The following is a 19709-nucleotide window of genomic DNA, read 5'->3' as shown; positions in this document are numbered from 1 at the left end:
CTCTAGGCCACACCCTTCCCAGAGAAGCCCATGGCCAGTGACCCAGAGGTGTAGGTAAGAAGGTCAGACTACTTTGGCCCAATCCAGGCCAAAGAACTTCAAAACCCTTGCAACATCTGCTTCTAAAAAACCCGATCTGTGATTATTAGGTTTTGTTGTTCAGCTAACAGAATGTCTCTATTGGAGAGGTATGTTATCCAGTGATGAGCAAAACAGTCATCATACTCCCTGACTCCATGTGGGTAATCACTTAGTGAGGTGGGAGATGTTAAATAACAATAAAAAATTAAAAAAATACATTGTACTGCCATTAGTGTCTGGAAAAACACAAAACCCCATAATATTGACAACTCAGTTAGCGTATATGTAAAATACTATTTTCATGTTAAAATTATGACAGTATGGGCATCTACTCAGAACACACTTTACCAAAATAACACTGTAACCAAATTGTTATTATAACAAAATGTGTTGACTTTATTTATTTAATCCTTTCAAATCTGCAATCTAGTAAGTTAATCATTCAGTTATGTCCTCATCAACTTAGATCACCGGTAAAATTAAAAACTGCATGCAGACTTTTGGTAAAAAAGGCAAATGTAAACTCTAATAGGGATCTGTTGTTTTTACCTACCCCATGTCCACTATTCTTTCAAAGCCACTTCAGTTTCCTGTGGTGAACTGCCTACTCTCCTACTACGGGTCCATGTGACACACGTGAGGATGTCACCCACATCTGAGTAATCAAGAGTAGTAGTTTTCTATCCTGGTTCACAAATGTGGACATAGTCCCAGGCAGACCAATGACAGTGAGTCCTAGATTTAGCTAGAACTATTAGGCAGGAAGCCCTCACTTCAGGCGGATCACAAAGTTGGCAGAACATCAGCCTAGAGCTTCTGGTGGCCTTCATTTTGCCTGCGAATGAAGCCAAGCGAACCCCCTACAATTGGGTTTTAGAGAAAAGCTTAAAATTACAACTGGGGCATCAGATCCTAAGGTTTAAAACAACAGGGCTTTATCAATGTCAGATTATGATGTTACAACTCCATCTCTGAAAATAAATACACACTCACCCCAGAGTCTCCAAAATTGTTTTAGAATCTAACCTCTTTCCAGGAAGTAGCAAAATGAAAGAGCATTTTTAGGATACTGACAAAAACTGTCCACTCCTCTCAACACTAAAAATTGAATGCAATGATTTAGAGAAAGTAGTACATTATTGTTTACATAATGTATTTAGAATCATGTGGTTTCTAGTGATTAGAATTTAGTCATGCCTGGAAAGGAACAGAAGACAGTGGCAGAGAAGCACCTCCCCTCAGAAAAAAAACACCTAAACGGTATGCTTAGCATGACTAATACTAAGGACTTAAACACAATACAGTTTTCCTCAGAGGACACAGTCTTAGTTTCTAAAGAGCATTCACTTCTGACATCTCGATTCCCGACTTCAGTGGCTGCAGACTGTGTACCTCTGTGCCACACTTAGGGCATGTAAAGGACATGTCAAATAAGAGACTACTCTTAACACAGTAGTAACAGAAGATATGCTCACATCCTATGGTGTGAGGCATGGTGGGCCACTCTCCACACAGAGAACACTGTTTGCCGCTGGTGGCTAAGGTACTGTCACCGTTAGGAGCACCAATCAGAGGAATACGCCATGAGGATAACTTAGCTTTCAACTTCTGCATATTAATAAGTGGTAAGAGAAAAATCAGAAACTCAGCAAAACCATGCCAGAGAAGTTCCCTATTCATATACTCAAAGCCAACTTCACGCACGCTCTGGGGCTTGCAAAATGCAGAACGGATGCCTAGGAGACGTTCTGTCAAGGTTGCAAACTTGCCCCTCTGAAGGAAAATCAGGAAGTTAATCAGCCCACCTAATTTCAAAAGTCCAACCACGACGTTCACACACTGCCTGGCTTTCCCAAATGACGCCAGATGACGGTTTCGAAAGAGGTCGTAGCAGCGCTCCTCCAGCCACGTGCCACCGATTGTACACACAGCATACCACAGCTTCTGATGCTTGCTCGGTGGCTGGTACCTCTGCTTCGGGGAAAAGTCGTTTTTGTACTGGATATTCAAAACGGACTGTCCCACGGTGGCATTTCTCGAGTAGATGGTGAAGCGCCACAAGAAGAGCCACAGGACTGCTTTCGCCTCTGGTTCGAAGTGGGCCAACAGCCCTGGCTTAAATCCATGAAAGCACTGAGTGAACTGGGCCCAGACCAGCTGCTCCACGGCCTTGTTTAGTTCAAGTGCATCCAACTGACTTATTCGTAGCACTCTGTTTGTCCTCTTTGTCTTCTCTTCTCTGGAAGCCATGTCTTCTCTGAAGGTCCCTAGGGTAAAGTACAATTAGGGAACATCAGACGTTGGCGAGCTCATACCATCTCCTCCACTTACATGACTACGACTGTGGTACACCAATGACCCAAGACACACAGACGGGGCTGGCAGGTGTCAGAGAGCAGTGAGCGATCACCTCTTACTGCAACCTTCTTCCTTCTCTTTTGCTCTTTTCCTTGCTTTTCTTTCTTTTCCTTTCTTTTTTCCTCCTTTTTTGACCCTTCATCAAAGGAATAACTGGTGTAGCAAGTTGCACCTTTTTCTCCACAAATTACCTCCAAGTATTCTCCTTGGTCAGATATTTTAGCAGAGATCATAAAATCCTGATGCTAACAGTGATGACGCTAAATAATAACATGAGGAATGGAGAAATACATGAACTTAATAAATACAGTGAACTCTATGGAACATTCCAAGGAATGTAAGTCAAGACCCCAGTTTAACTGCCAGCACTTCTACTAACTCCAAAGGTATATTTTTTAACAAGTCATTTAATCTTTCTGAAGTATGTTTTATGTCCATAAAGGAAGTTAGGAGAAAAAATTAAAATGCACAATCAGGGTTTATTATGCTATCACACTATTGTAGAAGATACATACTAGCACAAAGCAACATGAATACAGAAATGCTGTTAAGATATTAAGAAGGTACACATCCTGCAGTTTTTTCTTTTTAACATTTACTTTTGAAAGGGAGAGAAAGAGAGAGAGCGTGAGCAGGGGAGGGGTAGAGAGTGGGTGGAAGAGGATCTGAAGCAGGCTCTGCCGATAGCAGTGAGCCTAACATAGGGCTCTAAATCGCGAACCATGAGACCATGGCCTGAGCCAGTCGGACACTCAACCAACTGAGCTACCCAGGAGCCCCCATACAGTTTTCTAAGAAAACTATGATGTAAAAATATATACTAGGACCATTTCACAAATACACTAAAGAATCATATAGGTGCTAAGGGGACAAAAATCCCTTACAGAAATAGAAAAAACTGACTAGTAGTTAATTAGGTATGACTGGCTTATTAAATGCCTATTATGTACAAGCCACCCAGTGGCTGCTGTTGTCAAGGAATGTACAGACCAGTTTAGATATTTTACTTACTGTTAAACAACTGGTAAATCCAAACTATGACAAGCAATCTATTTAAACTCAGTTTCTAAAATGGGCCCTGAACACATGGAGCTTGATCATGAATGATTGTTGGGCCTTCAAAAAGCCTGGCGTACTAACAGAACACTAAGTTACAGAGGGAGGCAGGTGTCCCACTGAAATTCACTGTCACCAATGGTGTGGCAATGGTGATCTTGGACAAGTTGTTTCACCTAATCTCTGCTTTATTTTTTTCACTTACAAAACTGAGGGCTGAGATGAACTGACCTCTAAAGTCCTTTCAAATTCTATTTATGATTTTTACTAAAAAGATATTACATATAATTTGCTAGGAGTTAAAGAACTGAAAGTACATCCTATAATAGAGTTTGCACCTCTTGAAAGAGGGAATATCTTTGACAATTAAAGAGGTTTGTTTGTTTTGACAATTAAAGAGGTTTTTAAGAGGGATGTTTTTAAATTACTCACAGATCCTAGATGACTCAGTGGCAGACTGCATGCTTTACAAGTTCAGGTACAGAAAACAAAAGTGCCTATTAAATAACAGGTTGTTTAGTGCTGCTTTCCTCCCAAACCAGACATTTGACAGGAATACTTCTATCCCATAAATGTCATCTGCCTTCTGGGGTGATCTCACCTTTGCCCCCTTCCTGCAGCTCCCTCAAAATTCCACAGCCCAGAGCTATGGCAGTGGGGATTTTGCTGAAAATTCTGTAAAATCCTTGCCTCATACTAGCCAGGAACTACAGGAAAAGAAGGAGGTTAGGACAGAGTTCCCTTTCTTCTCTCTATAAATCGCATCAATCTTCAAGGTCTGCTCTTTGCCCCAAATATTTTTTTAATCCATTCACTACTCTTTCCCCTGCAAGCCTCTTCCTAAATTCTGGCTGCCCTTATCTCTCTGCTGGATTACATCTAATTGGTCTATCCTATTTCAGTGCTTTTTCAATGCATTCCCCACACTAAAGTCTTCTGAACACACAATCTTATGACCCGCAGTCATAAGGTGCCCCCTTCTCTAGTTCCCTAGTAAACATTTATGGTCTGTTCCCTCCATCTGGAACAGTATGTTCCTGTTCTTTAATTGAAAAACTCAGTTTTCAGTGTTTAAGTACTAAATTTTTAATTAATAGCTTAGGCATAACTGCCTCCTGACTCCCCAAATTTGGGTTGGTGCCTCTTCTAGTTGTTCCCTTAGCACTCTGTTCTTTCACCTTCTTGGCCTTTATGTACTACACACACACTACTTTAAAACTATTTCCTCCACTAGAGGATAAAGCCTGTTGCAAAGATTGAATCTTGTCACAGGTGAATCTTCACAACTTGCACAGTGCCCAGTACACAGGATGTAAGCTACACATGCTAGATGAATAGGATAAAGTCAGGGGTAGGTGAAGGATAGAAAAGACAAATTCCTACCCATTAGCCTTCAAAATGATTTCAAACAACCATATCCAGATTGTTGATTATTACTTATTTCAATATGTTTGTTGTACATCTGCTATTTGCCAGTTAATGTGTCAGAGCTTGTGATGTAATGGTAGAACAGACACAGTCTCAACCCTTGTGGAGACTATAATGTAGTGTGGTGGGGGGCGGGGAAGAATGCACTATATAAAATAATAAACAGGCAATAATAGGTGCAACGAGGGATACGCAAGGGGAAATTCAAGGCATTATTCTTAACACTAGACCTCAGGAGGTCGGAGAAGGCTTCGTGGAGAGGTACTATCTAAGTGGCTACCTGAAGGACTAGCAGTGTCAGATTGGTAGAGAACGGTGAGAATGGCATTCCAAGGACAGGGTGAGCAGCTGCAAGGCCTGAAGGTGCAAGGACAACAGGCTGGAAAGGAAACAGGAGACCAGTGGTAAAGCCCCTAATAGCCAAGTTGGGGAAGCTGTATTTTATCAACAGTATTTTATGTTAATGGGGAGTCACTGGAGAGTTTTTAGAAAAGAACTAATCAAATGTGCATTTGTGACAGCCTGTTCTGGCCATATTCACAATAGATTTGAGGGTGAAAAGACTTGAGGCTTAGAGACCAGTTAAGATGACTGTTAAATGATTATTAAAGTGGTCAATGAGAAAATAATGATGGTCTAAATTATAAAGATATCAGCAGGGCTGGAGAAAAATAGGTATCTTTAAAGCTACGAAGAGGTAGAACTGACACGATTTAGGGAGAAATAAGCCAAGAATAACTGAACTGAGTGGATGATAACCCAATTTGCTGAAATAGGAAACACAAGCAGTGATACAGGTTTGAAGGGAAAGGTAATGACCACAGTAGTTTTAGAGATCTGAGGCTCCGATGAGACAGCTAGAGTTTGTAGGCAGGTGTGTGGAGATATAGGAGAGACAATCTGAGTGTAGATTTTGAATGTGGGGTCCCTCTCCTAGGACTAATCTATTTTAAATCTACCTGCTCTACCTAAATGCTAAGATCAGGAAGGCAGTGAACTAAACAAGATCAGTAGATCCTGTCCATTTACAACGTACTCAGCTTTCTTTGTAACAACATAATCTTACTGTCCTAGTTTTCCCGTTCCAGCTACCATGGCTGTTCAATGGTTATGTTCACTGACATCACACACATCTGTGGGTTTCCAATCTTCCTATACTGTGGTCTTCACATCAGTCCTGTAGTCTCACTGTTCTTCTCTGCTAGTGGTTTCCACACTTGAGCGTTTATCATGATCGCTTGTACTTCTTAGACTACAGTGTCTCAGTTCCAGAGTTTCTGATTCAGTAGGCCTGGAACGAGAGCCAAGAATTTGCATTTCTAACCAGTTTCCTGGTGATGTTGAGAATGAGTGGGCTGGTCCATTCCAAAGCAAACTTCGTGATTTTTCTGGCACATCTATCATCCATATGGCGCCGTGCTGCCTGCCTGCCCTTTCACTCATTTCTGTTTAGTTCTCATTTCTACATCCACAGTGGATATTAGAAATCCTGCACGGTCTTTGGCTTTCCCTTTCTTTGGTTAAAGTAGACCTTGTGAGATTAGAGATCACACACTCTATGACCATCGATATATCCTAGACCTGCTAGGTGCTTGGGATGCAGAGATAAAAAACCATCCTAGGGTGCCTGGGTGGCTCAGTTGGTTAAGTGTCCAACTCTTGATTTTGGCTGAGGTCATGATCTCACGGTTCGTGGGTTCAACCCCTGCATTGGGCTCTGTGCTGACAGTGAGGAGCCTGCTTGGGATTCATTCATTCTCTCTCTCTCTCTCTCTCTCTCAAAATAAAAAAAAAATAAACTTAAAAAAAAATTTTTTTTTTTAAATCCTTATTCTCACTTCAGGACCCTAACCAAGGTCTAGCAAGGGTGGCAAGCAAGTAAACAGACAACTAGGTTAGTAACAGAGGTATATGATATCACAGGTCCTCAAAGAGAATATATATAACACTTTGAAGTTATCTCAGTAGAAAAAGAATTCCAAAATTCATGCAAAAAATCATCAGTAAGATTTTTTTTTCACTTTTTTCTGCAGTTTACAAATTTTCTAACTTACATCAGTTATGTAATTGAGGAAAAAACTAGAACTTTAAAAAAAAAAAACCCGTAAGCAAAACCAAAAGTGTATCTGCCTACACTTACAAATCACCGGTTTCTCACCTCATCATTACCTCTGGAATAAAGTACAAACTTCTCAGACCTAACCTAGTCAATTCTGTCTCCAGCTCTTGAATTCCATGCCATCCTTCAGTCCTGACTCTGTGCCTTTTCTCAGGCACCTAAACACTTAACCTTTTCTCCCAACTATCCCCACTGCCCTCAACTCTCTGCCCTTCACATTCCAACTCTATTTCAACATTTTTTGTGAAACCTTCAAAACTATCTCCAACTCCTATTATCACCACCTTCAACTCTGGCAGCGATGGTCTGTGCCACTCACTTGAGCCCTCAACCACCTGTCCTGTAATTTCAGTCACGTCAGTGCATCTTCTTTCCCTGAACCAGTTAAGGAAAAGTGCCTTATCTTATACTTTTTGCTCAAAGTGCCCACCACCTACAAAGTGACTGATTTCTAGCTAAGTCTTCCTCATGCAAAATTCTACAATCATCCATGGTATGTGGACATATGGCAAATGTGACTACTATAATAGTGGCTACAACTCTGCATCTTCCCCAGATTTCACCTTCCGTGGTCAGCAAGATAAGGGAAGCTCTCTTATTGTCAAATAACCCTTGAAAAGCTCTGACCTTACTGTACATGGATGTAAGTCCACACTACCAGTTCCCTCCTCTTACGTCTCTCACACCCCCAAAACTGGACTGGATCGATTATTTTTTTCAGTTGAGTATCAGATGAAATCTATGGCTTACTACGTTGGAGGATGAGTTGTGCCAATTTATGTATCTTTAAATACTAGAGTCATCATCAGTTCTGCATTGTGGTTATGAGTACATTATTAATTATAGAGTTTACCACAAAGATGGGCTCATTGTAGCTGCTCAATAAATATTTGTTGAATCTATGTGCAACGGAATGAGTAGCTTGGTAGTTAATGAGTGTACTGACTGAATACTGTAGGAAAGCATCTAGATGAACTGGATGGTGAAGGGAGCCTTCTCTGTTCAGGTTCCTTACTTATATTTAGTGAAAAACTGGTCAGAGGGAGTGGTTTCTCAGAAGAATCATCTATTTCAAATACCTCATTTCTGGAGGAATCATATTTAACATTTAGCAAAGACAGGAATTTTTAATGGCTGCCAGAAAAGGAGACTTAACACACTCTCTAACCAATCCAATATTTAACAATCCTTATTATCGAAAAATTCTTTCTTATCCCTTCTGTTACAGTTTAACTTTTTTTTTCCCTTTCCTCTTTTTCTCCCCAGGCCTGGCCTCATTGTAGATTAAGAACAGCTGGGCTCGATCTCCTCCCTACGTAATGGACCAAAAGACTATCATTAAACTGTTCTTCAGCCTTTGCTTTTCCAGATGAATAATTTCTCTATTTTTTTGTTTTAGGTTTTACTTTCCAACATTTTAGTCATTTTTGTGACTTCTTTTAGTTGTAAACATAGAACAGACACTGTCCGTTACACACCATAGTAAGTTCAAGTGGAATACCCCTCCCTATGCTCTACATTCCTATTTAGGCAACTGTGACAGAGTAGAAAAAAGCAGATTTAAAACGAATCAGACCTGAGCTCAAGTTCCAGCTTTGTCACTTACTTGCTATGTGATCTTAAAAAAAAGTCATTACCCTCGGATTCTTCACAAAGTTGGAAATAACAGCTACCACACAAAGTTGTTGAGATTAAACCAGATAATGTTATGAAAGTGGTTTGGAAACTGGCAAGTATTATTATTACTATATTATTGCTTCTTTGGCTAGGGATGGGCATAAGAAGAAAAAGACTCTGAGTTGTTTTTGGCAAATTTATTTCAAAAGACTGAAATCTTCATTATTACTCATACTAATGCCTCAATCAACCTGCGGTCAAGGGATTTTTTTTTTTTTTCCAGGAAATACTGACTACAAAATTAAAATATAATTGTGGCAGTTAAATAGTGAACATGACATCACTATGATGTGTACGTGTATGGGGGCTAGGCGAGAAGGGGCAGGGACATGGTTCAGTGAAACTCATCACACTCTTGTATCTTATCTGAAAGGAGATGATGGAGGAGGAATTCTGAGAGAATGGGGATGGGTCCCAGCAGGACCCTCTCCCTTGGTTATTTAACCCTCATCAATATGGTAATGCCTGTCATTTGGAAGTAAGAAAACTTCAGGAATGCACACTGATTATCTGACCCTAGGGTGCTTTGCTGAACAGGACATGGTACAGGCAGTCCAGATGGGCATCCAACCTTAGTTCATCACCAACATGTGACATTCCATTCCTCTTCCTTTTGTTTCCCTTTTTGTGCAGATACAGTTATTCTAGAATGTCGGCTTTAGAGAAGGGGAAGACCCTGGAGTAGAAGAAACTGATAAAACAGAAATAACTAGAAATTCAATTAATCTGACTATAGAATCCTCTTCCCTCCACTGCTGTACAACAATAATTGTTCAGAATAGGTGTGAAGCATTGCAAAATGTCATAAATACCTGTAAAAGTCACATAAAGTTATTCTCAATATAATGTAAGGAGAGTGTTTTAGTGAATCCTAATTCTCTGACAAGTGGTTCAATTTAATAACCAAAATTTTTTGAGCACTTACCAAATGCCAGGCAATTTCCTAGGTACCAGGAATTCAATCCAAAAATTTAACTCTCAGTTAACTTCCTTTTAGTCAATCATTTTTAAAGAAATGGGATGCTACTATGATCAGGACTAGCCATTGATCTCTGAAGCAAAGAATGAATCTTGAAATGTGAAGGATCACAAAACTCTCCAGGCAGAAAAGAAAAAAAGGTCATTTAAGACACAAGAACAGGTTGTGTGCAAACCCCAGAAATGTGCAAGCCATGAAACATGGCCATAGTTTATCTGGGAGATACTGGGATGGGTTCCAACGTGAGCTGTATCCGTGGTTATTTAATTCCCATCACTGTGCTGTGCTTGTTACCTACAAGCAAAGAATCAAGTCATCTGCTGTGACTAAGCACAACAAGCTGACAGGACAGACTGGCTGAAGAGTTAACCCACTGCAAAAAGCCCACTTTAAGGAAACTGCAGTGATTTCATAAACATGAATAATCATTGAAGAGAAGAGACATAACAAGATATATTTTTAAAAGATTACTCTGATAGCAGAATTCAATAAGACTGAAGAAAATGAAGGCTGCAGTTCATGAAGACCAGTTCTAGGATTCCTGCAACAATGCAAGGCCCTTAACTGAGGTGTTAATAACTTTCTGAACAACTTAAAGTAATGAACTAAAGTAATGAAAGTTAAGAACTAATAAAAATCAAAAGAAGATTACAGCACCCCTGCATTTTTGAATCAAAAAACCCCAATCCTTTTTTGGTAAACCAATACCTTCCTGACTCTGGTATAGTGATTGCCATCCACTCCCAACTAATAGCCAGTCTATTTCAGGAATTTAATTTAAGTAAGGTTTAACAATCCCCATATTATTGGGTTGTGTAGTTTAGTATCTAGGTTCTCAAAAGTAGGCTCCAACTTGAATAGTTTAAAAAAAATACAAAACAATCTTTTTTTTTTTTTTTTAAAGCTGGGATTGTTCAGCATTGAAACAAACACCGTCAGATTTAATTCAAATTGATTTTTCCAAAATGCTAAAAACAGGCAATACCTTTTCCTATTCTACCATGAAATTTCATTCTTCTAATACACAATTCTATAACTCCCTTCCCAATCCCCACCTCCCAAACCATACTAATTTAAGATCTAAAGGGCCAACCAGGGGGATATATTTATGGTCATGCAAAGAGACTTTTAAAAATAATTAGAAGTATAATTGGCACTAAACAATATGTGTCTAGTGAAGGACACTACTATGTTAAGAGTATGTGAAAAAGATGCTCAAGGCAAAGTATAGCATCTACAGGTTAGTGTGATTAACCTGTCACATGCATATGTTTAAGACAAAATGATCTAAAAAAAAAAAAAGACAAAATGATCCAACACTAAAAACTATTAAAAAGGTCTCCTGCTAACATTTTATCACTAGACAAGTCACACTACTTTTCTTTCACAGAAAAAAGAAAAAAACCCGAAATTCATTTACTAAGAGCTTATCCCTTAAATAACTACTCTTTTCCTTTTATGCTTTCCATTCCCCCAAATAAAACTTTGTCATCTATATCACATTCCAAACCCAAATCAAATGATTGCATCTCACTAAAGAAGGAAGAATTTTCAGGATGTATTTCAGAGCTTTTATTGAGTATAGTACAAATTATGAATGAATATATTTTATTTAAAACATGTTATTGACAGAAATCTATCAATAATAATGTGGGTATTGTCAAGGGCTTGTCAATATTAATGTAATTATGATTAAGGGCATAACATGGATTTTTAGCTATAATACCAAGTAACATCTCCTACATTGCTGCTATCAATATACACATTATTATTGACCTGTTCCAAGACTCTCAGTACTAGATGTATTACCATTAGGCATATTTGTCAATGCATGCTGCCTACAAAAATTCTACATTTAAATTTACAGTCCTGTAAACTCTGTCAGCAGAAACATGTGATTCCCAAGTAATCTCTAAGGTATCAAACCATCTGTGCAACCACTGCCAGGCCATCCTTTCCCAGATCCACAACAATCAACTAATTTTTAGTATGACAATGTCACTGCCACCCTATCCCAAAGGTTCTAGTAATCAAAATGGATGGGACAATACATTCATTTTTTCCTTTTAGGTTTGAAAAAATTTTAAATGAATGGTTTCATATTATGAGGTTATGTGAATAAAGTCCTATAACTGGAGATCTTAAGCTTTGAACCTACACCTTACTATTTTATTTCCTTTGTGTAGTCAGATAGATTTACTGTCCATTGTATTGAAATCAATACTAATAAGTGGGACATGCATCAAAGAGGGATTTAACAGGACACCGATTCCCAGAGCACATTTCAAACATGAGCAAAAGAGAAAAAGCTATGACTGAGATCCATTAGGACACTGCGACCTCTGGCCCTGTGAATAGGCCTAGAAGTCAACAACAAGAAGTTCAAATCCCACTTCTGCCACAGGCTTGCGAAATGACTTGTCACTATTCTGTTGCTCCTCTCTTTCATCAAATATAAACTAAGTTTCAATAGTTTATAGATATCCAATGCTACAAATCCCAATTGTACTCTTTGGGGTATGGACAAGACGTGTGAAATTTTAAAATTCTGTTGTGGACACTAAATTCTTCTAAATTACTTTTAAATGTAACCCTCATCAAAATCCAAACAGGATTTTTCTTTTGGGGAGCGGTAGTGAGTACTCAACAAAATGTTTCTAAAATATATCTGAAGGATAAACTCCACAATAGCATAAATTGCTCAAAAAGATGGACAACTTGCCCTACCAGATGAGAATATATATATATATATATATATATATATATACATACCCACTATATATATATATAACATATATGCTATATATATATATATATATATATATATATATATATAGCATATATGCTATATATATATATATACACATATTATACATATTTTTTTTTAATTCAGGAAGAAAAGGAAACTCAACTCAAATACTACAATCTTCAAGACTATAGTGAGTCTTACACAATTGAGCATTCTCCCTATTATATTTATGATGTACTTATTCAAGTACCTAAAACAAACAGAAAAGTTTCCCTCTGGTTTTTTCAAACCTTAAAACAGAATTTCCAATATGTTGGCCTAGCTTTACAAATACATTTTTAAGAGAAAAGCATGGCACTCATAATCTTTTCTTTCAGAAAGTTGATACTTCTGAGTCTTTAAGAGAGAATGCATGTTGTGAAAATAAAGAGCAGATGTTTGACTGAATATGGGGAAAGAGAGTTCAACTGGTTCTGATTAGTTCTGTATTTTAGCCCAGGTTCATCAACAGGCTGTGTGCCTCTGGACAAGTCATTTTACCACACTATACTCTCTAGCAGTTAAAAGATATAAGAATCAATTTAAAAAATTAACTATGAAAAGTCTACCTATTTAGAATCCTCATAGGGACTGTTTTAAGAAAGTTTGGAAGAGGAAGAAAAAAAAAAAAAAGAACAGCCGTTTCCAACTGCGGAAATGGTAATGCTGGACATGAGTTTGAAAAAGGCTAGAGAAAGTAGAGAAATCAAAACAGAACATGTGAGACAAAGACACTATCATAGAGAGAAAAACCCAGCAAAGCATTATGGAAGATACTCCCTACCAATTTATGAGTTTACGACTGTAGTAAATATATACCATTTACCAGTTATCAAGTGCTAATAAGGAACTATCATGGCTAAGTATCCTTTGCAAAAATAAATATTAAATAACTTCATCCTTGCAATATTAATCAAAGAGGTTCTTTTATCATTTATGTTTTAAAACAAGGAAACTGAAGCACAGAGAGAAAGAGATTTGCTGACTTGTGTAAAATCACACACCTAGAAGTGGCAGAGCCATGCTCTGAACTAGTGTCTTCGACTGACAAGGTGGTGACGGGCCTAAAAGATGAACATAAACACTTTAGGAGCACAACATGACATACAAATAGGGCTATTTTAAAGGCTAAGCACTATTAAGAGTGTAGGCATGAACTACAGCAGAAATTACAATCCAAGGATAAACAAAGAGCCACATGAAACACATGAAGCAACTAGATCTTTAGTATGCTATAAAATTAGAAAAAGGCTTTAGAACCTAAGAAGAGAATTTTAAATGACTTTCATATTACTGGCATACATGTTTAATTGCATATTTTATGGCATTCAAGACAATATGGAAATATCCACAAAGCAGAAGAGGTATTATTAGCAATGGAAAAGGAAGAAGTATCACGTGATACATTATTATGTGCAAGGCATTATGTTTTCTTTACATTCTTTATCTCATATAATCCTTATCACACAGTAAGTACTATCACGTCCATTTTAAGAAGACAAAAGTTAGGCTTGAGAAGATTAAGCACCTGTTTAAGGTCAGACTGACAATCAGGAAATTTCTGGTAAACACTAGAGAAACTGTGGAACACACAAAGGGAGTTAGTAAGTAGTATGGATTCAATCCCGCAGAGCTCAAAGCTAATTTTTTTCCCCTCATGATCATTCACAAGACCAGACTGCCAGTCAAGCTCTCAGGACTGTAAAATGGGGAAAGAAAGTAAAGGAACGTGGTAAAGTTGCACGTGTTGCCTGGGATGCATCTTGTCTACATTCTCTCTCCCTGACTCTATCCTCGTGGTCAGAGAACCATTCAAAGAGACTGAAAGTCAAATCTGAACAAAGGGAATATGTGGGTGAAAAAAATGAGGCGTGAACATTCATTTAACTGTTATGAACACACACTATATGCAAAGTAGAGGCAATGCCAATTCATCTATTACTAGAAGGGAACGGTTATGCATAATCAAAACAGAACTACTCTACAGCTCTTGGGTATTTTTGTTTTAACCGTAAGAAGAAAACACAGATTGGATGGAATTTTATCTCACCTTATTGACAGGCAGTTAAGAAGGAAGAGCTCTGAAAAAAAAAAAAAAAAGGAAAATATATTAAAAGAATAGAAAGCAATACAGAAAAGGGCATTTTGATTTTATAGACGGTAAAGGTTGAAAAGTTGATAACCAGTGCACAATGGGAAGAAGAGTGTGTGCTAGCCATCTTTTCCCTGCCTCCACCTCCATGTAGAGAAATGACAGTGCTGGTATTTGCAGTGCCAGGATTACATGGGGCAAATGGAGCAGGACAGAGCTTTTCTCCAGAGGTTTCTTCCACATTCCAAAGGAACTGAAGAGGAACATGGAATGTTTAGAAACTGCTGTCATTTCACAGGAAAGAGATAAAGGGGACATCCAATTTGCTTCTACGTTGCCCAAGATAATCAAGGGAGGAAAAAAAGGAGCAAGTGATTCAGAGCAGAACTTTTGTCCAGAAATAAAGATTGTGCATATGCCATACATTTCCTTGTGCAACAGGAACCTGAGCACAGTGGAGTGCAAGAGAGAAAGACACTTTAAAATTACGTGACGCTCTGAGGGAAACACGGGGCTAGGACTCAAAACATAAATTTATTCATAAAAATTTGGTATTAAAATACAAGGGTAGGAGGAAGAGAGAAAAATAAAGAATTATGATTCTGATCATGAAGAATTAAATTTGAAATTTGTACCTACTAAACAATGAGACAACACAGAGGTTCGAGGCTTTCAGTAATGAATTAACCATGAATTTATCTTTTACTATTTAAAAAACTGTACAAATCGAACGAATGCACATTGGATACAAATGAATACCCTAAGAAACAGAATCTTAATGCTAGAAGGAAACACAGATCATCTCCTCAAAGACATGAATTTAATTTTCTTAACAGAAAACACTTTTTCAAACAACACATAAAATGTGTCTTGTAAAATATGGCTGAGAGTCAGCTTGCTTTGTTTCTCCCCTGCGTGGTTCCAGGAAATTTCTGCAGGAATTCTTCTACAGAACAGATTTAAAACCACAGGTTGACTGACACTCCTAATTTCTAAAAATGAAGAGATTAAGACCACAAGGTAGGGTGGGTCGAAGGAAACCAGAGTCAGGACTAGCATTCAATTCTCTTGACTTAGTCTAGTATTCTCTTTACTATGTCCTGTTATTTCCATTTTCTTCCTTTTTTTTTAAGGGGAGGGGGGGATACAGATATAGATATAGATACACATTATATATTACATATGTATCTATAATATATATCTATATTACATATATATGTAATATATACTCCGTATATATAAAAGCCCTTTTTTTGACTTTGTAAATAACTCCATTACCTCTTTTCTTTGCAATCTCCTTCTGACTCAAGATCATTAAACTCTAACGTTTCTGGATACAAGTAATTGAAAATATGGGCAGATCAGAGAGAAGATAAAATGAAAAAGAAGTCAGCCATCCCAAGTTTATTTTTTTCACGTTTAACTAAAGTTAATGTATTAGGGGAAGATGTTTAGACTGCAAATTGTAGTGTGGATAAAGTCTCAATCTCCCTGTAACTGTTTGAAATTAAGGTAAAAAATTCTCAAGGGGCATCAAGACTACCAGAACGTGTTCGATGTGAACAGTCAACAACACAACTTGGTCTCGTGAAAAGCCCTTTCACTAAATGTGATGTTTTGGAAAATGGGACCTAAAGAAATAAGTAAAGAAACAATGACTTTTATTTTAAAATACCAGAAGAAAAATGTCAATTATTCTCACAGTTATCAGAAATCAATGTTAAATATAAGAAACTCATTGCAATTACGCAAGAACATTCGCGACAGCTCTTCCTCCTCAAGAAAATTGAAACTAGTTCTAAGTTCACAGGCTTTCAAAAATGTTAGAAACTTAAGCATACTCAACTTATTTTTGTACCAAATATAACACTTTACATGAGCCATCCGATATTAAGTAGTTTGAACACTGCATAATTCTTTAGCCATTCATAAGGAATTAAACCTCACCAACGCCAAATGCGCGGTGATTTCGAAGTGTCTTAGTCACCTCGAGGAAGGCACAGGAACTCAAGTCTAGCAGTGTTTTTATTTTTTTTTTTCTTTTTAATGGTGTGATTCTAATTTCATTTTTAGGAGCTCGGGATTGCTTCATTGCCTTTCCCAAAAATCACACTTTGATTTGCTTTTTCCAGGAAGACAGGAAGCCAATAAACGGGGAAACTGAAGCTAAGGGCGACAGCGACAAGGTCGTGAAACTCCACGCCCTCCCAGCTGTAACCAAGACCTCAGGTTTGCACTCCGGTTCTCTCCGGCAGACACTGACCTTACGAGTCTGAGAAACGCCCCCGTTCCACGTAACTTTTTCTGAAACATTCTCTGGGAAGCCTGACTTCTCCTAGCAGAACCTGGATTACCCAGGCTTCCGGAACTCGCGGGCTTCCGGAGCGACGCAGGACCCGGAAGTGTCTGAGAAAAAAGAGGAAATTAAACAAGGAGAACTAAGCTTTAGAGCGGTGCGGAAGGCCGGGGAGGGCCCAGCAACAGCGAACGCCGGCGAACCGAAGGGCCGAAGGGCCGAAGAGCCGAAGAAGACACCCGCGCGCGGTGATTGGTCAGCTGGCCATCCGGAGAAAAACGTATCTGATTGGCAGGACAGTCACGAGCCCGTCAGCCCCGGGTCGGGGCCTCGTGGGTGAAGAGACCGCTGTGTCAAGAGGCCGCGGAGGAGTCGGCGCTCTCCGAGGGCAGGGTTTCCCTGTCCTCGGACGCCGCGGCGTTCCGCCGGACAAGCGCCGCCGAGTGGCAGCGGGGCGCCTCCGCGCCTGCCGGGCTCTCGCTAGCCCAGGGTGGAGGGCTCTCTGCGGGATGGCCTCTTGGGGAGGAAAGTCCCAGGACGGGGTGGGCGGGGGCGGCAGCTTCGGGGCTGGGGCAGATTTGTGGCGCGTGCGTGCCGAGGGTGGGTAGCGTGTTGACCCCTGCAGGCTTAGGAAGGCCGGGAACCCCGTCTCGTTGGCCGTCAGTCCTGCGCAGCCGCGGCCCGAGAGGCCCTGCCGGCGGGCCGGACGCTTTCCGCGGGGAGCGAGCACCTGGCCGCGGGGTCCGTCTGAAACATGCAGGAGCTCTGAGAACCGCGGAAAGGCGAGGTCGCCCACCCCTGGGTAGCCGAGTTTGACTTTCTAAGACTAGGGCCTGAGGGAAGGTATTTTTTGAGCTTCACCAGGCAGTTATGTGTAGCTGCGTGAATTTCCACTGCCTACTGATTCTGTGGTGTGGATAGCAATGTCTCGGCTGGAGGGTTTGCTTTAGCTGAAGACAGGTAGGTGAACCTTCCTGCACATAGTAGGCCTTAAGTACGTTTCAGTTGTTGCCTCACCTCTCTTCCCCAGGAGCGCACACTCCCATGACAACTGTATTGTTACATGTTCGAGAGCTTACCCTGTAAAGGAGCGTTACAAGAAAGATTTTTATTTTTTTTTAGATAACTTTTCTGTGAAACAGGCATTACTCAGGATGAAACATGGACAAAAGAACGTTTATTAACGGATTTTAATAGTGTTCAAATTCATCTTTGCATTCAAGGTGTACAATTTAACATCATTTATACCGGCAATATTTATTGTCTTCCATACACTAAGGAGATCTCGGAAAAAAACAGTCCTAAGGAGGATGATGTTGATGGTTTCCTGAATTAGTTAAAACAAAGACAAAAAAGTCCTTTCTACCACATAAACCAACAGTACAGATGAGCTAGCGTAGGAGCTACAAGTTCACAGGGTATGCAGCTCACTTAGGCATAGGAGGGGAGGTTTTTCTAGAGCTCCAGTTGGCCAATGTAGTTGCTCCCAGCCACCTGAAATGCGGGTAGGTCGAATGGAGGTCTGTGTAAAATGCACCCGGGATTTCTAGGTTCTAGTATGAAAAGGAAAGGATGCAAACTGTTTCAGTTTATGCTGATTACATGTTGAAATGAGAATGTGTGTGAAAATTTAAAATTACATATATTCCCTGTGTTATATTTAAGTTGAATGGTGGTGTTCTGGAGGATAAGAAAGTCTTCTTCAAGAAGACCAAGGCTTTCATTTAGCACCGTGAGGGAAGACAACCATGTTGTACTTCTCAGGTAGACCAGCAGATACACTGTGCTTCATTGAATTTTTATGGAAATAGGAAAAACATACCCCCCCTCCCCCCATAATATAGATGACATGTTCAGAGCAGGTTCTAATTCATGGAACTTTATGTATGTCATGTGAACATCGCATGAGCTGTTAATAATAAATATATGTACCAAGCTATCAAGATGCTTGAATTATATTTACTGAATCTGATTAAGGATATAAAACTGTAGAACATGTAAGATTTTTGTTGAAAATATTTAAAATAAGCTCCAATTTGTATCATTTAACCTCTAGATATAGTATACCTCTTTAATTTGCCAGGGAGCTAGTAAGCTGAGGTTTCAGGGAAGCTTTATTTCCCACTTTCTATACTTTCTTTAAAAATGTATTTGTTTTTCATTCATTTATTTACCAGAATCCTGCTGGGGGCCAGGAGTTTTGCTAAGCAGTTTTCATATAAAGGTGAACACCCAGACATGGCCCTTACTTTCTTGGAGCTAATGGGTACCAATTCAGAGACAGTGAAAAATTAGATAACCCAGGCATAGTGTATTTGGCATGTAAGTGTTTTACCTCTGTAAATTCAGCATGTTAATTGTTTAAACCTAGAATTTATAAATCCCTGCCAACATGTTAATGAAGAGTCTTATTAGGATTTGGCTATGGGCTTAAAATGTATTAGTAAAAAATCAAAGTATAATGAATTCATCCATTAATTATGAGAACTTAAGAAAAAAATAGAATATTTCTTTAAATACAAAGAGAAGATGAAAAGAATTATAATATCATCTTATTTATGACTTTCTTCTAGCCTTTCAGGAACTTTTAGGTTCTAAAGAATTTAATAATAGAAATGTAAAGGAGACATTGATTTATGCCCCTAACAGTTTAAAATTGCTGACTTTAAAAAGTTAAATCCATTTTAGCATATTACATAGTTCTTAAATCAATATTTTTGAGTCTTTTAAGAAAAAGTTAAGCATGGATCTTATGTTTACTACTGCTGCTGTAACAATTGCCACAAAGTTAGCAGCTCAAAACCACACCAATGTATGGTCAAACAGTTCTGTAGT

At 39.0% G+C, this 19709-nt stretch overlaps 1 protein-coding gene across 6 annotated transcripts; it reads right to left on the bottom strand.

Annotated features, from left to right (window-relative positions):
• Positions 1–450: 450 nt before the first annotated feature.
• Positions 451–17336, bottom strand: PEX2 (peroxisomal biogenesis factor 2). 6 transcript variants are annotated; one of them, XM_027064347.2, is made up of 4 exons: positions 16842–17336; positions 14537–14567; positions 13491–13550; positions 451–2348 (listed from the first exon to the last, which is right to left on the bottom strand). In XM_027064347.2, exons 3-4 carry the CDS (start codon positions 13507–13509, stop codon positions 1414–1416), a joined length of 954 nt encoding a protein of 317 aa, XP_026920148.2. In that variant the 5' UTR covers positions 13510–13550; positions 14537–14567; positions 16842–17336; the 3' UTR covers positions 451–1413. The 6 variants fall into 6 exon arrangements, with proteins under 6 accessions (XP_026920148.2, XP_014920224.2, XP_026920150.2 ...); XM_015064738.3 differs by lacking the exon at positions 13491–13550 and adding an exon at positions 6046–6214 and having other exon boundaries at positions 16842–17334; XM_027064349.2 differs by lacking the exons at positions 13491–13550; positions 14537–14567 and adding an exon at positions 6046–6214 and having other exon boundaries at positions 16842–17334.
• Positions 17337–19709: the final 2373 nt, after the last annotated feature.

Source organism: Acinonyx jubatus, chromosome F2, assembly GCF_027475565.1.
Source record: "Acinonyx jubatus isolate Ajub_Pintada_27869175 chromosome F2, VMU_Ajub_asm_v1.0, whole genome shotgun sequence".
NCBI lineage: Eukaryota > Metazoa > Chordata > Mammalia > Carnivora > Felidae > Acinonyx > Acinonyx jubatus.
Note: the sequence above shows the minus strand (reverse complement) of the source record. Positions and strands in the feature narration are given on the sequence as shown.